The following is a 21,080-nucleotide window of genomic DNA, read 5'->3' as shown; positions in this document are numbered from 1 at the left end:
ATTCCTGTGAAGAGGCCACCCCAGATGCTCAGGGTTTGAAGAGGCTCTGCCCTCCATGTACTTAACAAGGCCTAGAGCACCATAGACTTCTGCGGTGCACGGTTTTAGTGCTAGTTCTGCAGAGACCTCAACACACTAAATACAATAAGTCATCGGGTCAGGCTATAAGAAGTAAAAAGTGGAGCTGGAGAGATGGCCTAGGGGTTAAAGGAGCTTGCTTGCAAAGCCTGCTGGTGGGTGCTGCATTCTCCAACACCCATGTAAGGCTGGAGCAAAGTGGTACACACATTTAGAATTTGCAGCAGCAAGAGATCCTAGTGCATCCATACTTGTGTGCACATGCACCACAAGTAAATAAATAGTAATTTTAGACAAAGAAGTATAAACTCAGAAGGCAAAGGCAGGGGGATCACTGTGAGTTTGAGGCCAGCCTGGGACTGTAGTGAGTTCCAGGTCAGCCTGGGCTGGAGCCAGCCCCTACCTTGGGGGGAGGGTGAACAACAGAAGTTATAGGGAGCCAAGAAACCAGCACTGGATTCTTGATCCACCCCCAACACGTGCCTTCCTAGGGCTGACCCATTTCTCTGTGGTCCTGGTGTATTCAGGTGATGAAGGACTCAGCTCCAGAGTTGAACGTGAGTAGTTCTGAGACTGAGGAGGACAAGGACGAAGCTAAGCCAGATGGAGAAAAAGACCCGGATTTTAATCAGGTATGTGTTGAAGCGGCTTTCTGTTGTCATACCTTTCTCCCTGTTCTGCTGGAGCAGGCACTATGAGCCACTGGGCACCTGTTCCCTGTGTGAGACGTCTCTAGGCCCCCGTGTTGTCCTGTCTTTTCTCTTTCCTTGGTTTTGATCCCCCCCCCCCCCCCCCCGCGCGCCCTTTTCGAAGTAGGGTTTCAGTCTAGCCCAGGTTGACCTAAAATTCACTATGTAGTCTCAGAGAGGCCTTGAACTCAGGGCCGTCTTCCTACCTCTGCCTCCTGAGTGCTGGGGTTAAGGTGTGCATCACCACACCTAGCCTTTTCCTTAGTCTTTTTTTTTTTTTTTTATTTAAGAGAAAGAGGCAGATAGAAAAAGTGGTTGCATCAGGGCCTCTAGCCACTGCAAACTCCAGATGCATGTACCACATAGTGAGTCTGGCTTACGTGGGTTGTGGGTCCTTAGCTTTGCAGGCAAGAGCCTTAACCACTAAACCCAAGAGCCTTAACCACTAAACCATCTCTTTCAGCCCCTCTTTTTTTAGTTTTGATATCCTGCTATAGCTGTCTTGATGTTTCACAAAAAGCCACGGGCCACATTTCCTCTGGAATTGAGAAAGAAAGGTTCTAAACACAAAGCTCATGTCCATAATCCCAGCATTTGGGATTGGTTGTACATTTGAAGTCAGCTTGTGCCAACTAGGGACAGTGTGAGCCTGTGTCTCAAACCCGCCAGCACAAAACCAAACAAAACAAAAGGGAGGAAGCCGTGGCTCTGTGCTGGGTGTTGTCGCTCGTACTGCGGTCCCGGTTCTCCTAATGTGGACGTGGAAGGATTGAGAATTCCAGGTCCGTTTTAGCTATACAGCAGGACCCTGTTACCAAAATCAAATAAAATTCACAAGCAGGTGGGGTGGGGCCAGGGAGAGGCTGAACTGAAGCCAGGCATGGTGGCTTGCACCTGTAATCCCAACATATGGCAGTCTAACAGGAGGATCACCATGGGTGAGGCCAGCCTGGGCTAGTGTGAGTCCCTGTCCCTATTCCCCTTCCAAAAAAGAAAGGCTGAACTACAGTATACTCAACTGGAATTCACTGTATAATCTCAGGCTGGCCTTGAGCTCAGCAATCCTCCTAACCCTGTCTTTCCATGTGCTGGGATTAAAGGCATGTGCCACCATGCCTAGAGGAAGATTTCATTTATTTATTTATTTATTCATTCATTTTTCTTTTCTCGAGGTAGGGTCTCACTCTAGCCCAGGCAGACCTTGAACTCACTCTCTAGCCTCAGGCTGGCCTCAAACTCAAAATGATCCTTCTACCTCTACCTCCCGAGTGTTGGGATTAAAGGCACACACCACTTTGTTCAGCCTTTTTAGATTTGTTCATTTATTTATTTATTTATTTATTTAATTTTTTTAGTTTTTCAAAATAGGGTTTCACTCTGGTCCTGCCTGACCCAGAAATCACTGTGTAGTCTCAGGGTGGCCTCGAACTAACTGCGATCCTCCTACCTCTGCCTCCCGAGTGCTGGGATTAAAGGTGTGCACCACCATGCCCAGCTTGTTTGTTTTATTTGTTTGTTTGTTTCGAGGCAGGGTCTCGCTGTAGCCCAGGCTGACCTGGAATTTACTGTCTAGTCTCAGGGTGGCCCTGAACTCCCTGGGATCTTCCTATGTCTGCCTCCAGAGTGCTGGGATTAAAGGCATGCACCACCACACCTGGCTTTTGTTCATTTATTTTTGAGTCATCACTTTTTTTAATATTTTGTTTTTTACTTATTTGAGAGAGAGATACAGAAATAGGCAGGTAGAGTGAGAGACAGAGAGAATGGCCATGTCAGGGCCTCCAACCACTGCAGACGAACTCCAGATGTATGCGCCCCCTTATGCATGTGGCTTACGAGGGTCTTGGGGGGTTGAATATGGGTCCTTTGGCTTTGTAGGCAAGTGCCTTAGCCACTAAGCCATCTCTTTAGCCCAAGTCATCACTTTTTAAAGAAATTATTTTTTAGGGAGAGAGCAAGCATGCCATGGCTTCCTGCCCCTGCAAATGAAGTCCAGACACATGCTCCACCTTGTGCATCTGGCTAATGTGCATCCTGGGGAGTCAAACCTTTGGTTTTTCCTATCTATCCATCCATCCATCCATCCATCCATCCATCCATCCATCCATCCATGAGAGCGAGAGAGAAGCAGACAGAGAGTGAGAGAATTAGTATGTCAGGGCCTACAGCCACTGCAAACAAACTAGACGCATGTGCCACCTTGTGCATCAGGCTTACGTGGGTCCTGGGGAATAGAACCGAGGTCCTTTGACTTTGCAGGCAAACACCTCAACCGCTAAGCCTTATCTCCAGCTCTTAATTTTGTTCTTTTTGAGGTAGGGTCTTGCTCTAGCCCAGGCTGATCTTGAATTCACTGTGTAGTCTCAGGGTGGCCTCAAATTCATTGAGATCTTCCTACCTCTACCTCCTGAGTGCTGGGATTAATGGTGTGTGCCACCATGCCCAGCTAGGTTTATTTTTATCTAGAGAATTTTTTACCCCTACATGTTAATAAGGTAGTCAAAGTATGGTTAGCCTTCTGCCTGAAAGTGAAAGTGTTAGAGTAGCCATCTGCCCGCTGGCATCTTAAGAACACACTGATCCTATTGCCTTATTTTAAACATTGATTAAGAAAGTCTTAATCTTGGTCTCCCCAAGGTTAATGTCACTTGTACTTACCCAGCTGCTCTAAAGCCTTATGTCAGTATTATTTTTCCCTGGCTTGTTGGAATCTCATAAACTAACCTTAAAAACTCCACAAAGCAGCTGAGTGTGGTAGCACATGCCTTTAATCCTAGCACTTGGGATGTAGAGGTAGTAGGATCTCCATGAGTTCAAGGCTACCCTGAGACCAAAGAATGAATTCCAGGTCAGCCTGGGCTAGGGTGAGAGACCCTGCCTCGCTAAACCAAAACAATAAAAAATAAAATAGATAAAATTAAATTTTAAAAAATCCTCCACAAAGCAAGAAAATCCACACAGTTTTACAGCCCTCCTGAGACAGTGTGCATCCCCATATCCCCATGTGAGTTAACCACGACAGGCTCTGGGCTTTAGAGCTAAGTACGACCATGTGTTTTATAGGAAGGTAGGCGTACAGTTTTGAGGTGCTGTTTTCCTGAAAGTTGCTGTGCCTTGTGTCCTGTGCTCTTACTTTAATCTGTGTATATGTGTAGGGATTCTGGTCATAAGATGATGGAACCAAATCATGTTTCCTTTGTGTGTGTGCATGTCTGTGTATTTGAGTGAGTGAAGGTGTACATGTGTCATGGGATATGTAATCCTTAGAAGACAACTTTTGGGCCAATCCTTGCTTCTCCACCTCATTTGAGGCAGTGTTTCTCCTGAATCCTCATTCTCTTGCCTCATGGCCTCTCTTGCCTCATGGCCTCGCTTGCCATGAACTTGCGGGAAATTCTCCTGTCTCGATATCCGCATGCTGGAATTACAGAAACCTAATACCATGGCTTCCAGCTTTTCATGGGGACAAGATTGGAACTCAGGGACTTCAGCTTGGACTGCAAGCACTTTATTCACTGAGCCATCTCCTCTTCTCTGCTCTTTTTTCCTTTTTGTTTTTCGAGGCAGAGCCTTGCTGTAGTCCAGGCTGATCTTGATTCACAATGTAATCTCAAGGTGGCCTCGAACTCATGGCAGTCCTCCTACCTCTGCCTCCCGAGCGCTGGGATTCAAGGTGTGAGCCACCACACCCAGCTTATTTTTGTTTTTTTTTTTAGACAATCTTGCTGACGCTGAACTTGTAATGCTGCCCAGGCTTACTTCAGTGCCAGGATTCTCTTGGCTCTGCCTCGTGGGATTACTGCTGGGATTATTGGTATAATCCACCATGCCTGTCTGTCATATGTCTCTGCAGGAGTTAGCAGACACGGGTGCCCCTAACCTGTTAGCTTGTCATTGTCATGTCTTTTGTCTCTATGCAGCCTACGTTCTCAGCAGGGATCACATATCCCTGTGATTTCACGGCTGTTCTCTTCCATCATCAGCTGGGAATTCGTCTCGTCTTTTTTTCAAACCTTTCCTTTTGTCACTGACACTGTGCTCTGCTGAATTCGGTCAGTTTATGAGTCTTATGCATTTTTTGTTTTGTTTTGTTTTGTTTTGTTTTTTGAGGTAGGGTCTCACTATGGTCCAGGCTGACCTGGAATTAACTCTGTCATCTCAGGGTGGCCTTGAACTCATGGCTATCCTCCTACCTCTGCCTCCCAAGTGGTGGGATTAAAGGCATGCACCACCACGCCCGGGTTTTATGCATATTTTTATTTAGTCTCTGTTCCTTCCATTTTTTCTTTCAGCCCAAAAGTTGTTTTTTTTTTAAAAGAAAACTTTATGTGTGATTCAGTCCAACTTTTTTTTTTTTTTTTGATCGTCTAGTTTATTCACTGGTCATAACCACAGCAATGTTTTAATGTTGATGTGGAATTCCTCTTCTCAGTTGTGGATGACAGTAGATTTCATATTTACAAATGCCCCTATGGAGAATGTTGGAGCATGGCTTATTATGCCATTGTTGTGTTGTGTACATTATAATTTTCCTCTTGTCTTCCTTTCCTTGTTTGGATACCATAATAGTCTAGAATGTTTTAAATATTTTTGGTTGGGGGAAATCTAAACCTCTGTTTAGAAGAATAACTCTTTTCAGAATGTCTTCCTCCTCCCTCCTTTGTGATCCAGTATCTTAGCACAGAGGTGGCTGGTGTGACTACTGTGGTAAATCCCCACTATACAAATGATGCATTTGTGCTTGTCCTTAATGGAGTTGAACAAATCCCCTTCCCTTGACTCTAAGCCAGATCAACCCAGTTCCTTTGCTGTTATCTAAAATTCAGGTTAATAATATACTCAGTATTTGGTATCACTTAGGTAACTGGAAGCCTTCTAAACCTGGAGACCAGTTTTTTTTCAGTTGGATTTAAATCCTACGGATTTAAAAGAAGATAATTCTAGCTAAAGCCTTTAGATCCATTTAAAATCAGTTAAAAAAAATCTTGGGTGATGCCTGGGGCTTTGGGGGAGGAGGGTGTTCTCTTCTGTATTTTTGTACATATTTCCCCTGCTTTCCTAACTGAGTTAGATTCATTTTGACCTTCTTTTGCACAGTTCTTCAGCTTGGTTGTTTTGGTAACTGTGAAATTGGCTACTTTTTCTTTTTTGGGGGGTGGGGTGCGGGTGTTTAGGTAAGGTTTGGCTGTATTCCAGGCTGATTTAGAATTCACTGTGTAGTCTCAGGCTGGCCTCAAACTCATGGCAATCTTCCTACCTCTGCTTCCTGAGTACTGAGATTAAAGGTGTGTGCCACCACACCTGGCATTTCTTTCTTTTGGGGGAAGGGAAAGGTCTCACTTCTGCCCATGCTAAATCAGAGCTTACTCTGTAGCCCAGGACCTACAAAAGAACTCTAGACATTTTGCATATCTGGCTTTATATGGGTATTGGAGAATTGAACCTGGGCCCTCAGGCTTTGCAACTAAGCACATTTAATCACTGAGCCATCTCTCCATCCCTGTTTTTGTTTCTTTGGGGGAGGTTGGGGTCTCACTCTAGCCCAGGTTGACTTGGACCTCACTCTCTGCTCCCAAGCTGCCCTTAAACTTACAGTGATCCTACTACCTCTGCCTCCCAAGTGCTAGAATCAAAGGTATGTGCCACCATGCCCAACAAACCTTGCACTTTTTTTTTTTAATTTATTTATTTGAGAGCGACAGACACAGAGAGAAAGACACATAGAGGGAGAGAGAGAGAATGGGCGCACCAGGGCTTCCAGCCTCTGCAAACGAACTCCAGACGCATGCACCCCCCCTGTGCATCTGGCTAACGTGGGACCTGGGGAACCGAGCCTTGAACCGGGGTCCTTATTCTTCACAGGCAAGCACTTAACCACTAAGCCATCTCTCCAGCCCAAACCTTGCACTTTTTAAAAAGATTTTCCTTACTTCTTTCCTTCCTCCCCCCCTCCTCTCTATTTTTTTTTTTTTAAGGTAGGGTCTCACCCTAGCCCGGGCTGACCTGGAATTCACTATGTATTCTCAAGCAAGTCTCTTAACCATTGAGCCATCTCCAGCCCTCACATGATTTCTTGAGGCTGCAGCTGGGTGACCCTGGAGCTTAGTGCCAGCCAAGGATCCTCTTGTCCCCATCTTCCTAGTGCCATGCTCAGCTGTAAAGTTGAGCCTGATTATTGGTTTATGTTCAAGTTAACTTTTTTCAGTCGCCTATGGTGGCACATGCCTTTAATTCCAGAATTTGGGAGGCAGAGGTAGGAGTATCTCCGTGAGTTTGAGGCCATCCTGATACTACTTAGTAAATTCCAGGTCAGCTTGGCTAGAATGAGACCAAAAACTTTCTCAATAATTTTCTTTTTCTTTTCTTTTCTTTTCTTTTCTTTTCTTTTCTTTTTTAGTTTTTTGTTTGTTCATTTTTATTTATTTATTTGAGAGTAACAGAGAGAGAAAGAGGCAGATAGAGAGAGAGAAAGAGTGCGAATGGGCACGCCAGGGCTTCCAGCCACTGCAAACGAACTCCAGACACATACGACCCCTGGGTCCTGGAGAATCGAGCCTCGAACCAGGGTCCTTAGGCCTCACAGGCAAGTGCTTAACCGCTAAGCCATCTCTCTAGCCAGTGATCTTCCTACCTGTGCTGGTATTAAAGGCTTGTGCTACCATGCTCTCTTTTTTTTTTTTTTTTTTAATAACTTTCATAGGTATAGACAATAATAATTTTCTCCCACTGCCCTCATTTTTGCCTTCCTAATTCCACTCTCCATCAAATTTTTTCTTTCACATTAGTCTTACTTCTATGTTGTCCTAATTTTCCCTCCTATTATGAAGGCAAATACAATAATCTTTAGGTGTTCAATTTACTGGTCTTATTGTTTGTTTTTTAAATACTTTATTGAGGTGGAGAGATGGGTTAGCAGTTAAGGCACTTGTCTGTGAAGCTTAAGGACCCATGTTCAGATCCCATATAAGCCAGATACAGAAGGAGACACATGCACATAAAGTGATACAAACATCTGGAGTTCGATTACAGTGGCTGGAGGCCCTGGTGCACCAATCCTCTCCCCCTCCCTCCCTCCCTCCCTCACCCCCCCCCTCATGAAATTTTTTTAAAAAAATGTATTTGTAAAGAGTGAGCATTATTTAGAGAATAGGCACACTAGGACCTCTTGTCACAGAGGTAATCCAGATGTTTGTGCCACTTTGTGCATCTGGCTTTACGTGGATATTGGGGAACTGAATTTGGTCCTGCAGGCTATGCAAATAACACCTTTAAACTGCTGACCCACCTCTCCAGCCCTTGTTGTGTTTTGATTGAAGGTCAAACTTACCTTGATTTTTTTTTTTTTTAAGTTTTTTGAGGTAGGGTCACACTCTATCCCAGGCTGACCTGGAATCACTCTGTAGTCTCAGGGTGACCTTGAACTCACAACAATCCTCCTACCTCTGCCTCCCGAGTGCTGGGATTAAAGGCGTGCGCCCCCGTGCCTGTCGTCGTCGTCGTCTTCTCCTTCTTCTTCTTCTTCTTCTTCTTCTTCTTCTTCTTCTTCTTCCTCTTCCTCTTCCTCTTCCTCTTCCTCTTCCTCTTCCTCTTCTTCCTCCTCTTCCTCCTCTTCCTCCTCCTCTTCTTCTTCTTCTTCTTCTTCATTTTATTTATTTAAGACAGAGAGAGTGGGTTAAGAGGGGGAGAGAATGAGAATGTGTACTACGCCAGGACTTCTAACCACTGCAAATGAGCTGCAGGCTCATGCACCTCCATGTGCATCTTACATATGTGGGACCTGGAGAATCGAACTGGGGTCCTTAGTCTTCACAGGCATGCACCTTAACCACACAGGCATCTCTCCAGCCTGATTTTAAATATTTCTTTTTTTTTAATTTTATTTTTTCTCAATTTTTAAAAACATTTTCCATGATTATAAAAAACTATCCCGTGGTGATATCTTCCCTCCCCCCCTTTCCCCTTTGAAATTCCATTCTCCATCATATCCCCTCCCCATCTCAATAAGTCTCTTTTATTTTGATGTCATGATCTTTCCCTCCTTTTATGATGGTCTTGTGTAGGTAGTGTCAGGCACTATGAGGTCATGGAAACTGAGGCCATTTTTTGTCTGGAGGGAGCACATTGTAAGAAGTCCTACCCTTCCTTTGGCTCTTATATTCTTTCCGTCACCTCTTTCGCATTAGACCCTGAGCTTTGGAAGGTGTGATCAAAATGTTACTCGTTGCTCTAGTCACTTCTTTCCAACACCTTGATACCTTCTGAGTCGTCCCAAGGTCACTGCCATCTGAAAAGAGAAGATTCTCTACCCAAAGTGAGAGTAGCATTAATATAAGTGTATGAATATTAAGAGAAGTGCTTACTGGGCAGTGTGATAAGCATAGTATATACACTTACCCAGACATCAGCAGATGTTACACCCCTAGGGCTCATGACTACCCCTGATTTAAGTTTTCAGTATCAGGGATGTATTCCCTCTCTTGGGACAGGCCTGCAGTCCAACTGGAGGGCAGTTGGTTTCCACCATGACAGATATACCACTATTGTACCTGTTGGGTCATTTGGCCTGGCTGGCCAATTATAAGGCTTGCAGTGTCCACTGTTGAGTATCTTCATTGGTGGTGTATCTTTCTCCCATTGAACTGTTTGTAGAATGGCTTCTTCCAGCTTTCTGTCTGCTGGTCTACATGGAGGAGGTTATCAGCTCAGTTCCAGCAGGATTTCTCAGTGGCCTTGCAGCCCACGTATGTGGAGTCTTCAGCAATAGGGTCTTACCATCTATTCCTGGTGGGAAACCAAGGGCCTCGGCGCTGGACTATAATGTTTTGGGGGCATCAGGGGGCCTCCCTGGCCAACAACTCACTGGAAGGTATCCCATCCCTGGCACTGAAAATTTCCTAGCAACGATCTATGGCTCCTGAGTGTTCCATTGTCCAAAACCGAAGGATTCCATTTGATTTATTTATATCCTCTTAGATTTTGATTAGCCCTCCCTCCACCTTTCCTTTACTCAATCTCCTCCGTGCCTGACTTTGTTAAATATTTCAGTGTTTAAGTTGCTTACACACAAAGGGTCCTCTTGGTCTTTTTTCCTCCCAGTTATATGTGAGTTTGCTTAGAAACTATAGAATCCTACCCCCACCGCTGCCCCCCCCCCCATGCTGAGGTTTTAACCAAGGGCCTTGGATATATTTGGATGGCACTCTATACTGTACCACAAACCCAGCCCTTGGCATTGTCTACTCATTGTGTTGAATTTTAGAAGGCTTCAAGACCAGTAGCTGTACTCTTTTTGTTTGCATGACCAAGCCTCATGGATAATTTCGGGCTTTCTTTGCTTGACTCTTTGATGTAGAGTAATGGAGGCACTAAGCGGCAGAAGACCTCCCATCAGAATTACATCGCCTACCAGAAGCAGGTCATTCGTCGGAGCATGCGGCATAGGAAAGTCCGCGGGGAGAAAGCGCTTCTAGTTTCTGCTAACCAAACATTAAAAGAATTGAAAATTCAGGTGAGGGAAATTGACTGTTTCTTTGTGTCTGCCCTAGATTTGAATCTTCAGAGGACCTCTGTGGACCCCTTTTTTCCATCTGTCCCCCCCCCCCCCGCCCCATGCTGATCTCTTTTGGTTTTTCAAGATAGGGTTTTGCTCTAGCCCAAGTTGACCTGGAGTTCACTATGTAGTGTCAGAGTGGCCCTGAAGTCACAGCAGTCCTTCTGCCAGCACCTTTCTGAGTGCTGGGATTGAAGACATGGACCACTACACCTGCTTATGCTGACCTTTCAACATCTGTCTGCTTGTGGTAGTGAGCCCTGAGAGAAGGTTTTTTTTTTTTTTTTTTTCTTCAAATGAATGCCCCCAAATTTAAAAATGAAAAATAAAAACTTAGTTTTCATAATAGCTGAGTATCTTCTTATGAAGATGCAAGTGGTATTTAGATCCTGAAACCTTGAGCTAGCTCTGCTGCTTCCCAGTGAAGAGAAGTGCTGGGAGCTGTTAACTTCCCCATGTTGAGAGGTGGTTCCAAGGTAATTATCTCTCACTCTGTGGAGCCATATGTTTTTCTTTGGCCACTTAATAGGTATCTGAGTCCATTGCCAGAATCTGCTGTGAAGTCCAAGGGGGAAACCAGCAAGCATCCTACTGCCTGGGAGCCACTCACGAGCATGAGTCAGAAGCGCTAGGCACAGTAGTATTTCTTTATTTTTAAGTTGTATTTGTCTCCTTGAGACAGGATCACTATGTTGCCCTGCTTGCCCAGGAATTCACTATACAGACGAGACTGGCTTCAAACTTACAGCAATTCTCCTGCATCTCCCTCCTATTTGCTGGCATTTTGGGTGTACCCCACCTCACCCAACCACCTCAGTATTTTTGGTGACATATTAAGTCCATTTGCTAGATTTTCATATCTTCTTTACCTTTTTTTTTTAACTGTTTTAAAAATATAGTAGTCTTTTTCCATGTTTTTTCTAACCAGCTTTCATCTCTTATGGTTTGTTTACAGATCAATTCAATGATTATAATACAGGCATTATGAAAAAGGTTATTTCCTGGTATCAATACTAAAGCACTAGAAATGACTATTCTGCTGGTCCATCTCAAAACCCAAGCAAAATACATTAAAGATGTCCACAGGGGCAAAAAAATGAAAATAATCCTGGCCCCTGATGTTTGCCACTGCTGGGTATTCAGAAAGCTGACCATGTTCCCCTCTCCGCCACTTTCATGTGGCCTGGTTTACTGGCCGTACATTCTTCTTGTTGCTGATACTTATCATTGTAATTGAGGCAAAAGTACAGGCTTCCTGTGAGAGGGTTATGTGTTCCAGATTGTCCTGAGAACAGTATTTCCCTCAGTTGAACCCACAGCTCTGAAAATGATCATGTTGGCATAATATCTTCACTCTGTCATTGTGCCCTTTACATCTGAGAAGGCTTGTTTCTGTCACCAGCTTTCTGCCTGTGAGTGGTAAACCTCGAGCATTCATAACCTTGGAATTGCAAAAAGAGCCCCTGTAGATTGGGACACTTTACAAAGCCTGTGGTGCTCTTATTATGGACCATTGTATTTGAAGAATGACTCAGAAGCCAGCAGAAATAACCTTTCCAGCAGGGAGTGTGTTACCTGCTCACATGAGCTGCTAGAGGCCACAGCTGTTGGAATGAAGCCCCCGTGTGTGCTTTTCTTAGGTGATTTCTTTGCAGTATCTCTCGTTTCGTTTCCCACTCTTGCTTCAAAGAGAACTGGAAATCAAACAGAACCGAAAGAAAGGGCAGCAGAATATAATTTCTCCCTCACTGCTCAGTGGGAAGCTTTGAAAATTTCAATACGACATGACCCCTTGGCTGTCAGCCCAGCTAGCATGGGACTGTGTGGACATGCGTGTGACCCTCAGTTGATGGTTTTTTTTTTTTCTTTTTCTTTTTTTCTTTCTTTCTGGTATTTGAGAGAGCCTTTCCTTTTGTGACACTGCAATTCCAGGTTAATAGGATGATACCTTTGCAAAACTATAAATTTTTTTTTTTTAATTTTTATTAACATTTTCCATGATTATAAAATATATCCCATGGTAATTCCCTCCCTCAAACTATAAATTCTTGATGGTAGATATTTCTGCCATGTCCTGGTGACTAAACCCTTAAGAAATTTGTTTTGCACAATTGTTAATTCATTCAATAGTTCTATGTGCTGCAGAGTAAGTGGTGCTTAATGTATTTTCTTTTTCATGAGGTGCTCAGATCTTGTTTGGGTCATTCTGTTATTTTTGTCTTGTTTAGTTATGCTGAGGCATGGATCACACCCAGGGCCTCATCCTCTTCCGCTGAGCTTCAACTCCAGCCTCAAATTGAAGTATTTTATTTTCCCAAAAATAGTGGGTGGCATTGGCTGCCTTAAAAGGGGGAACATTTGAGCATAAGATTAAATGACTGAAGCTCCTGCCTCATTTCCTCATTTCAGCTCTGCCCACCTGAGGGTAGTGAGAGCCTACTGCAGGGTTCTACTGTTGACACCTTGTCTTGGCCTTTGCTGTAGAACTATCTCAGCTCATAAGAGATCCTGCACATGTCCTACACCACCCACCTTCATGAGTAATCTGCCAACTGTCCTGCAAACCCCTCCAAGACAGGAATGTTCTGGTTTATATTTCCAGCACCTGGCATAGAACTTTTCATGTGATCTTTTTTTTTTTTTTTTTCTTTCTTCAAGGTAGGGTCTTGCTCTAGCACAGGTTGACCTAGAATTCGCTTAGTAGTCTCAGAGTGGCCTTGAACTCATGGCAATCCTCCTCCCTCTGCCTCCCAAGTGCTGGGATTAAAGGTGTACACCACCATGCCTGGCCTTATGTGATAACTTTATAATGAAGGTTTCCCTTGTGAGGTGGGATACACTGCGGTCTCATTGTGTGAGCATTTTGAGACTTTCAGGAGGCTCTGACATTCCCCATGTTAAGGTCTCACCACACCTGTCCACTGAGGGTCTGTGCACATGTACCGCTCCCTGCCCCATGGCACACGGGCCCCCTCCTAGTACTTACTGCTCCTTGCAGTTGGGCTCACAGGTTTCTGATTGATGGTGCCTATGCTTGTGCTTGTGGCATTATTGGCCACAGGTCTCTGTTCAGTCAGTCTTCTTTTGCTTCTTAGGGACTTTTTTTTTTTTTTTTTTTTTGCAGTCCAGCAAGTAGCAGTCTGACTCTAACCTCAAGGAAAAGGCCAGAGTTCTTATCTTTGCACTTTGTCTGTGTGCCTTTATTTTTCTTTCTCCTCCCCGGACCCCCCCCCCCCCAATAGGGTCTCACTCTTAGCCTAGGCATACTGGAACTCACTGTGTAGCCCCCCAGGCTGGCTTGGAATTCACAGTGATCTTCCCGCCTCAGCCTCCGTGGTGTTAGAATTAAAGACATGAGCCACCATGCCCAGCTAAAATCTTGGGTGGTGGGTTCAGTTTGCTTTTAGGGATTTTTGTTTTTGATGGATGTGGAGGGTGGTATTTCGAACTCAGGTTCTCATCCTAATCCAGGCCGACCTTGAAACTCATGGTTATTCTCCTGCCTTAGCCTCCTGAATAATGGGGTTAGAGAACTGAGCCACTAGGCCCAGCTTGCCTTTTTTTTTTTTTTTTTCCTTCGAAGTAGGGTCTCATTGTGGCCCAGGCTGACCTGGAATTCACTCTGTAGTCTCAGGGTGGCCTTTAACTCACGATGATCCTCCTACCTCTGCCTCCGAGTGCTGTGATTAAATAGTACTGGGATTAAAGGTGTGCACCACCACGCCTAGCTCCCCCCCCCCCTTTTTTTAATGTGTTTGTGAGCTGGAGAAGTGGCTTAGTGGTTGTTCTTGCCTGCAAAGCCTAAAGTCCCATGTTCAGCTCTCCAGGTCCCACATAAGCCAAACGCACAAAGTTGAGGCAAGTTCAAGGTTGCACATGGCCACAAGGTGGTGCGAACATCTGGAGTTTGATTTCTGTGGCTAAGGTCTTGGCACACCAATTCTCTCTCTCTCTCTCTCTCTCTCTCTCTCTCTCTCTCTCTTAAATTTAAAAAAAAATGTTTGTACTGTGCATGTGTGTGGGTGAGTACATGTATGTGAGGGTGCATGTCAAAGGTGGAGGCCAGAGGTTGATATTGGTGTCTCTGCTTATAGATAAATAAAAATTAGTTAAAGCCAGTCATGGTGGCGCATACTGTTAATCCCAGCACTGGGAAGGCAGAGGTAGGAGGATCGCCATGAGTTCGAGGCCACCCTGAGACTACAGAGTGAATTCCAGGTCAGCCTGAGCTAGAGTGAGACCCTACCTCAGAAAACCAAAAATAATAAAGATAAATTAGTTAAAATAATAATAATAGTGATGGTGATGAAAGTGTGGCACAAGCAGAGAGAGAGAGAGAATGGGTGCAACAGGGCCTCTAGCCACTGCAAACGAAGTCCAGACACATGTGCCCCTTGTGTCTGGCTTTTGTGGGTCCTGGGGAATTGAACCTGTGTCCTTTGGCTTTGCAGGCAAATGCTTTAACCATTATTCCATCTATCCAGCCCCTCATTATTTTTATTATTACTCTGAGAGATAGTCTCCCAATAAACACAGACCTCATCGATTTGGCTAGACTTGCCAGCAAAGTCCTAAGGACCCTCTTGTCTGTACTTCCCTAGTGCTGGAATTACGAGTGTGTACCATCCTCCCCGCTTTTTATTTGGATCCTCATGCTTGTGTTTACCTTACCCACTAGACCTTCTTGCCAGCTTTCATGTGCCATCATTAAAATCACTTTTTGTTGATGTTTTATTTTTTGAGGTAGGGTCTCACTCTAGCTCAGGCTGACCTGGAATTCACTCTGTAGTCTCAGGGTGGCCACGAACTCTTGGCGATCCTCCTACCTCTGCCTCCCGAGTGCTGGGATTAAAGGCATGCGCTACCACACCCGGCTTAAAATCACTTTTTGTTCATTTGTTTTTTGAGATAGGGTCTCCCTGTACCCCATGCTGACCGGGAATTCACTATGTAGTTTCAGGCTGTGCTTGAACTAACAATCCTCCGACCTTTGCCTACTGAGTTCTTGAATTAATGGTGTGTGCCCCAACACCTGACTGAAATCGCTTTTGGTCACCATCTCTGTAGCTTGAAGTTCTGTTCCCAGTATGAATTAGAACAAAGGCCTAGAAAAATGGCTTAGTGGTTAAAGGCACTTATTTGCAAAGCTTGTTGGCCTTAGTTTGATTGCCCAGCACCCACATAAAATAAGATACTAAAAGTGGTGCAAGCATCTGCAGTTCATTTGCAGCCACAAGAAATTTGGGCATGCCCGCATGCATGCACACACATGGAAATAATTCTTTTTCAAGTGAGTACAATGTAACTGGGCATGGTGGTACACACCTTCAGTGCTAGCACTCAGGAGGCTGAGTTTGGAGGATCGCCAAGAGTTCGTGGCCACCCTGACACTACATAGTGAATTCCCGGTTAGCCTGGGCTAGAGTGAGACCCTACCTCAAAAAACAACAACAACAAGAAAGCAGAACAAAACAAACCAATATTCCTATGTATATATTTATGAGACTGACTTCTACTTTCCCTCCAATTTGTGTGTGTGTGTGTGTGTGTGTGTGTGTGTGTGTGTGTGTGTGTGTGTGTGTAGGGTTTGAGGTAGGTTCTCAGCTTGCCCAGGCTATACCCTTGGCTCTGTTTTGTTGTGGTTTTTTTTTTTTTTTTTTTTTTTTTCCTTTTCTTCTCAGCCCTCTCTTGTTTGTTTGGGTTGGTTTGATTTTTCTTTTTCTTTTTCTTTTTCTTTTTCTTTTTCTTTTTCTTTTTCTTTTTCTTTTTCTTTTTCTTTTTTTTTTTTTTTGGAAGTAGAGTCTCACTCTAACATAGGCTGACCTGGAGGTCACTTAATATTTTGGCCTCAAGCTCACGCTGATCCTCCTACCTCAGCCTCCTGAGTGTTGGAAGTTTCAGTTGTGAGTTGGCTACATCCTTTTGATTTATCACCATGCATGGCTTCATTTTTATTTTTATTTTTATTTTTTATTTTTTTTGCTTCTTCCTTTTTTCCCTGTAGTAGGGTCTTGCTCTAGCCCAGGCTGACCTGGAATTCACTCTAGTGTTAGGGTGGCCTCAAACTCAGTGATCCTCCTACCACAACCTCCCAAGTACTGGGATTAAAGGCATGCACCACCACACCCAGCTATTTTATTTTTTACTTTCTAAATTTGAAAAAGGTGAAATATGCCCAATAGTGGTTTTGGATGAATTTAACTTTAAATAAATATTTTAGTTTTATTTATGAGAGAGAGAGAGAGCCGGCAGCGGTCGGGGGACGACAGAGAATGGGTGTGCCTTCCCCTTGTGCATTTGGCTTATGTGCTGTGGGTCCTGGGTAACCGAACCTGGGTCCTTTGGCTTTGCAGGCAAGCACCTTAAGTGCTAAGCCATTTCTCCAGCCCTGAATTTAACTTTTAACACTTGGCTAGCATTGGGGTGAGATATGTTCTTTCCCCCAATATAGCAGACACCTTTTCATTGCTAGGACAAAACACCTGACCATAAGCACTTTATGGAAGGAAAGGGTTTATTTAGCTCATAGTTTCGAGGGAGACCCTTCATCATAGCAGGAATAAATAATAGGGTGTCACGTCTCTTGGGTGAAGCAGCCAGCGCGAATTAGCTGTAGCTTGTTGGGCTGGGCTGTAAGATCGCAAGGCCCATCCCCAGCAGCACCTCTCCAGCAAGGCTCCACTAGCTGTGGATTAAGTAGGAAGTTTAGTCACAAACACATGAGGCCATGGGGAACTGTGTACATTCAAAAGTTCAGTTCAAGTATATATGATTCGTCTTTGGCTACTCACTTCTCTTGAGCCTTCAGCTTCCTGCTCTAGTAAGCCCCCCTTACCCCCAACTCATCCTGACTGGACTGAGATGGGGAGAGGGGACTCCTTACTCCCACATAGACTTTACTCCCTCTTTTCTTTTGTTTTTCAATTTTAATTTTATTTTATTCTTTTCACAATTTTTATTAACATTTTCCATGATTATAAAAAAATATGCCATGGTAATACCCTCCACCCCCCCGCACTTTCCCCTTTGAAATTCCATTCTCCATCATATTACCTCCCCATCTCAATTGTCTTTCCTTTTCTTAATAAAGTTTCTGTTAAATCTTTTTTTTGTTTTGTTTTACTTTTTAAAATTTTCCATGATTATAAAAAAATATCCCATGGTAATTCCCTGCCCCCCCCAACACTTTCCCCTTTGAAGTTTCTGTAAATCTTTAAGAAACAAACAAACAAACAAAAAGAATATGATTGTCTCAAGGACAGAATGACAGACTAGTCCGTTTGCTAAAGGAGTAACAGCAGAGCTTGTTAATTTAGACACGGTTTCTATGTTTCTTTCATTGTTGAGAGGAGGTTTTAATATATTTTCTCAGGCCTCCCTTGGACCCCTGTTTTCAAGCAGTCCTCCTGCCCCCGCCCCCCCATAGCTGGAACTCTAGGCAGGATCATGTCCTAAAAATGTCCTTAAATGAGTTTTAGCCTGTTTTGTTTGTGACAAGATCCAGGAGGCCTGAGAAGAGTGGGGTGAGCTCGCCCTGGCACTGCAGTCTTGGGGAGGTGGCAGGGTACAGAAACAAGGGATCTCTGTGGGCAGTTGTTCCCCAGTTCTCAGACCTCCCAAGGATGTGCCCGGTCTGTCATGTTTTGTGCCCTCCCTAGGAATGTGACTGTGGGCTGGCTGTGAACTGGAGCATCTTTTGTACTCAAGCCTTTTGCTTTTGTTTGTAATTTTTAGAATGTATGTTTTGTGTTGTCTTACAGAGTACAGGTCTTGGCATTTCCTTTATACAGACATTGTTTCTTTTTTATTGGCACAGATCATGCATGCATTTTCAGTTGCTCCCTTTGACCAGAATTTGTCAATTGATGGAAAGATTTTAAATGATGACTGTGCCACCCTTGGTACCCTTGGAGTCATTCCTGAATCTGTCATTTTACTAAAGGTAAGTAACAGCTGCCCATTTGTGGACCTTTAGGTTTCCCTTGATATAACCCAGGGCCAAAGGACATGCAGCTGTGGTGAGGGGGCATTTGGGTCCTTGTGGGGTGGGAATCACCGGCCGATGGCTGCTGTGAGCTCTTGCCCCTTCTGGAATACCCACTCATCTCTAGTCAAGTTTGGAGAAACTGAGAGAAGAGGACATCGTTGGGCTTTCCTCCTGTTATTGTTATGATTGCAGGATGTCAGCCACTGCCTGTACCCTAAGAAGATGAAGGGGTTCCTCTCAACCTTCCTGGATCAGGATGGGGCAGGGTGGTGGTAGAGATCCTCATCTCCAGCTGATCCTCCTGATTGATCTTTCTCGGCAAGGGGCTTGACTTCTTAATCACACAGCTTTGTTTTGTTTTTCAGGGTAAGGTCTCACTCTAGCCCAGGCTGACCTGGAATTCACTATGTAGTCTCAGGGTGGCCTTGAACTCATGGTGATCCTCTTACTTCTATCTCCTAGTGCTGGAATTAAAGGTGTTTGTCTCCATGCCTAGTCACTTTTTTTTCTTTTTCTTTTTTCTTTAGTTTGGATTTGTTCAAGTTAAATTTTTAGACTTTGCTTTATTTTATTTTTTATTTTTTTATATTATTTGGCTTTTTTGAGGTAGGGTCTCCCTCTAACTCTGGCTGACCTGGACTTCACTGTGTAGTCTCAGGTTGGCCTTGAACTCATGGCGATCCTTGTACCTCTGCCTCCTGAGTGCTGGCATTAAAGGCTTGTGCCACCATGCCTGACTCCACAGCCCCATTTCTGAGGCAGTGAAGTTAGGCATTGGCATGAAGAAGTCTACACACTGTACTCCTGTAATGGAAACTGCCTCCCCGCCCCGTCTTCTTCCACCCCCTTCTACCTGTTCTTTGCTTAGAACTGTAGTCTATGAAATGGTATTGAAAACCTGTTGTGGTCCTGCATCATTATTGCTCTATCTAAAGTTGGTGGCACACGCCTTTAATCCCATTGCTTTGCGGGGGGCAGAGGCAGGAGGATCCCTGTGAGCTCAAGGCCACCTTGAGACTATGTAATGAATTTCAGGTCAGCCTGGCCTAGAGCAAGACCCTACATCAAAAGCTTCCCTCCTCCCCCGCAAAAAAAAAAAAATTATTGCTGTGCTGCAGGTCAGCAATCAATGCCTGGACTGGTCATTGGCTTCTTTAAGCATAACTAATTGTGGGCTGATGTCCAAAAATGGAACTTAGGGCAGGCAATCCCAGCACTCAGGAGACAGAGGTAGGTGGGTCACCATGAGTTCGAGGTACCCTGAGACTACATAGTGAATTCCAGGTCAGCCTGGGCCAGAGTGAAACCCTACCTCGAAAAACCGGGGGGAAAAGAAAGTAACTGAGTATTTTGTTCTTTCCCTTTTTGTTTTTTAAGGTAGGATTTCACTTTAGCTCAGGCTGACCTGGAATTCACTATGTAGGCTCACAGTAGCCTTGAGCTCATAGCGGTCCTCCTACCTCTGCCGCCCCAGTGCCAGGATTAAGGTGTGCACCACCAAGCCCAGTGTTGTATTTTGTTCTTGGTGGGAAAGGGGACCCATGTGTTCTGTAAACTAATTGGCATTTTGAAAGGTGGACCAATTTAGCTTTTTTCCTACCTAACTTGGAGAGCAACCCACTAGCATTCCAACTGGATTTGCGAAACAGTTTCAGTAAGTTCAGGGCATGTAGATATTTTAGACTTTTCTCCATTTAAAGGTTGGAGAAAACAATACCCAGTATGCCATTTCTTAGAGTTAAGGTGTCTAGACCGTTACTTGGCAAAGCATCTGTTAATTCTGGACATGGTCCTCCTTCCCTGTGCCCAGTGAATGTACAGAATAAGTCAAAGCTGTGAATCATGAGGAGGTTCCCTCAGCCAACTGTGAACCAGACCTTGCTGCTGGCCCTTGAGGCACCCAGTTTGCTCTGCCTCATAAAAATACTAATGCCTTTGAGCCTGGGGCTAAGCAGCAGGGTGTGAACTGAGCTCTGTATTGGACAGGGTTCATGTTTGTAGCAGTGTATTGGGTTAGCCTTCAGGGGGCTCTGTGGTGACCTGCCCTATTCCTCTCCCTGCGCATCTGAATCACCGGTTTGTTTTCTAGGCTGACGAACCAATCGCAGACTACGCTGCAATGGATGATGTCCTGCAAGGTAAAGATGGATCTGCTTGCAGTGTGTGCTGGTGGACTTGTAAAGCACATGGGGTCATGGATACTGAAACTAGAGTCTCTAGGCTCTCCTTTTTTTTTTTTTTTTTTGTCTTTTTCCTTCTATTTTTTTCTTTTTTTGAGGCAAGGTCTCAAAAAATGCCTACCAAGTACTTGAGTTATGGGCATGAGCCATCATGTTCAAGTTGTTTTCTTTCCTTCATTTATTTTGGTGCTTATGTGCAGTAGTTGGTGTTTGTGCAGGTGCACATACCCATGCACATGTGTGCAAGGGCCAGAGGAAGGCATCAGACATCCTCTATCCCTTCTTTGCCTTTCCCCAAGAAAGGCTCTCCGGCTGAACCTGGAGCTTAATGATTTTGGCTAGACTGGCTAACGAGGGAGCCACAGCAATCCTTTTGTCTCTGCACCCCTCAACACTGAGACACAGACATGACGGCCATGTCTGGCTTTTTACGTGGCTGTTAGAGATTGATTTCAGGTCTTCGTGCTTGCACAGCAAGTGCTCTTACTCACTGAAACATCTTCCCAGCCCCAGAGCTTTCCTTTTAACCTTGAGAAAAGTTTGTATGTGTTATTAAGGTAGACTTTCTCATTGTGTGTCATAGAATGAGGGGCAAG

The 21,080-nt window shown here is 44.5% G+C and overlaps 1 protein-coding gene across 1 annotated transcript in view; it reads left to right on the top strand.

The window, feature by feature from the left end:
* Positions 1–21,080, top strand: part of Usp48 (ubiquitin specific peptidase 48) — a 90,062-nt gene that overhangs the window by 61,029 nt on the left and 7,953 nt on the right. Inside the window, exons 18-21 of the mRNA XM_045149089.1 lie at positions 606–710; positions 10,120–10,275; positions 18,134–18,259; positions 20,394–20,442. Of these exons, the coding sequence (XP_045005024.1) occupies positions 606–710; positions 10,120–10,275; positions 18,134–18,259; positions 20,394–20,442 (436 nt within the window). The remainder of the gene's footprint in view (positions 1–605; positions 711–10,119; positions 10,276–18,133; positions 18,260–20,393; positions 20,443–21,080) is intronic.

The sequence above is a fragment of the Jaculus jaculus genome, chromosome 5 (genome assembly GCF_020740685.1).
Source record: "Jaculus jaculus isolate mJacJac1 chromosome 5, mJacJac1.mat.Y.cur, whole genome shotgun sequence".
Classification (NCBI taxonomy): Eukaryota; Metazoa; Chordata; class Mammalia; order Rodentia; family Dipodidae; genus Jaculus; species Jaculus jaculus.
The sequence above is the reverse complement of the archived record's forward strand: the minus strand, read 5'-3'. Positions and strand labels throughout refer to the sequence as shown.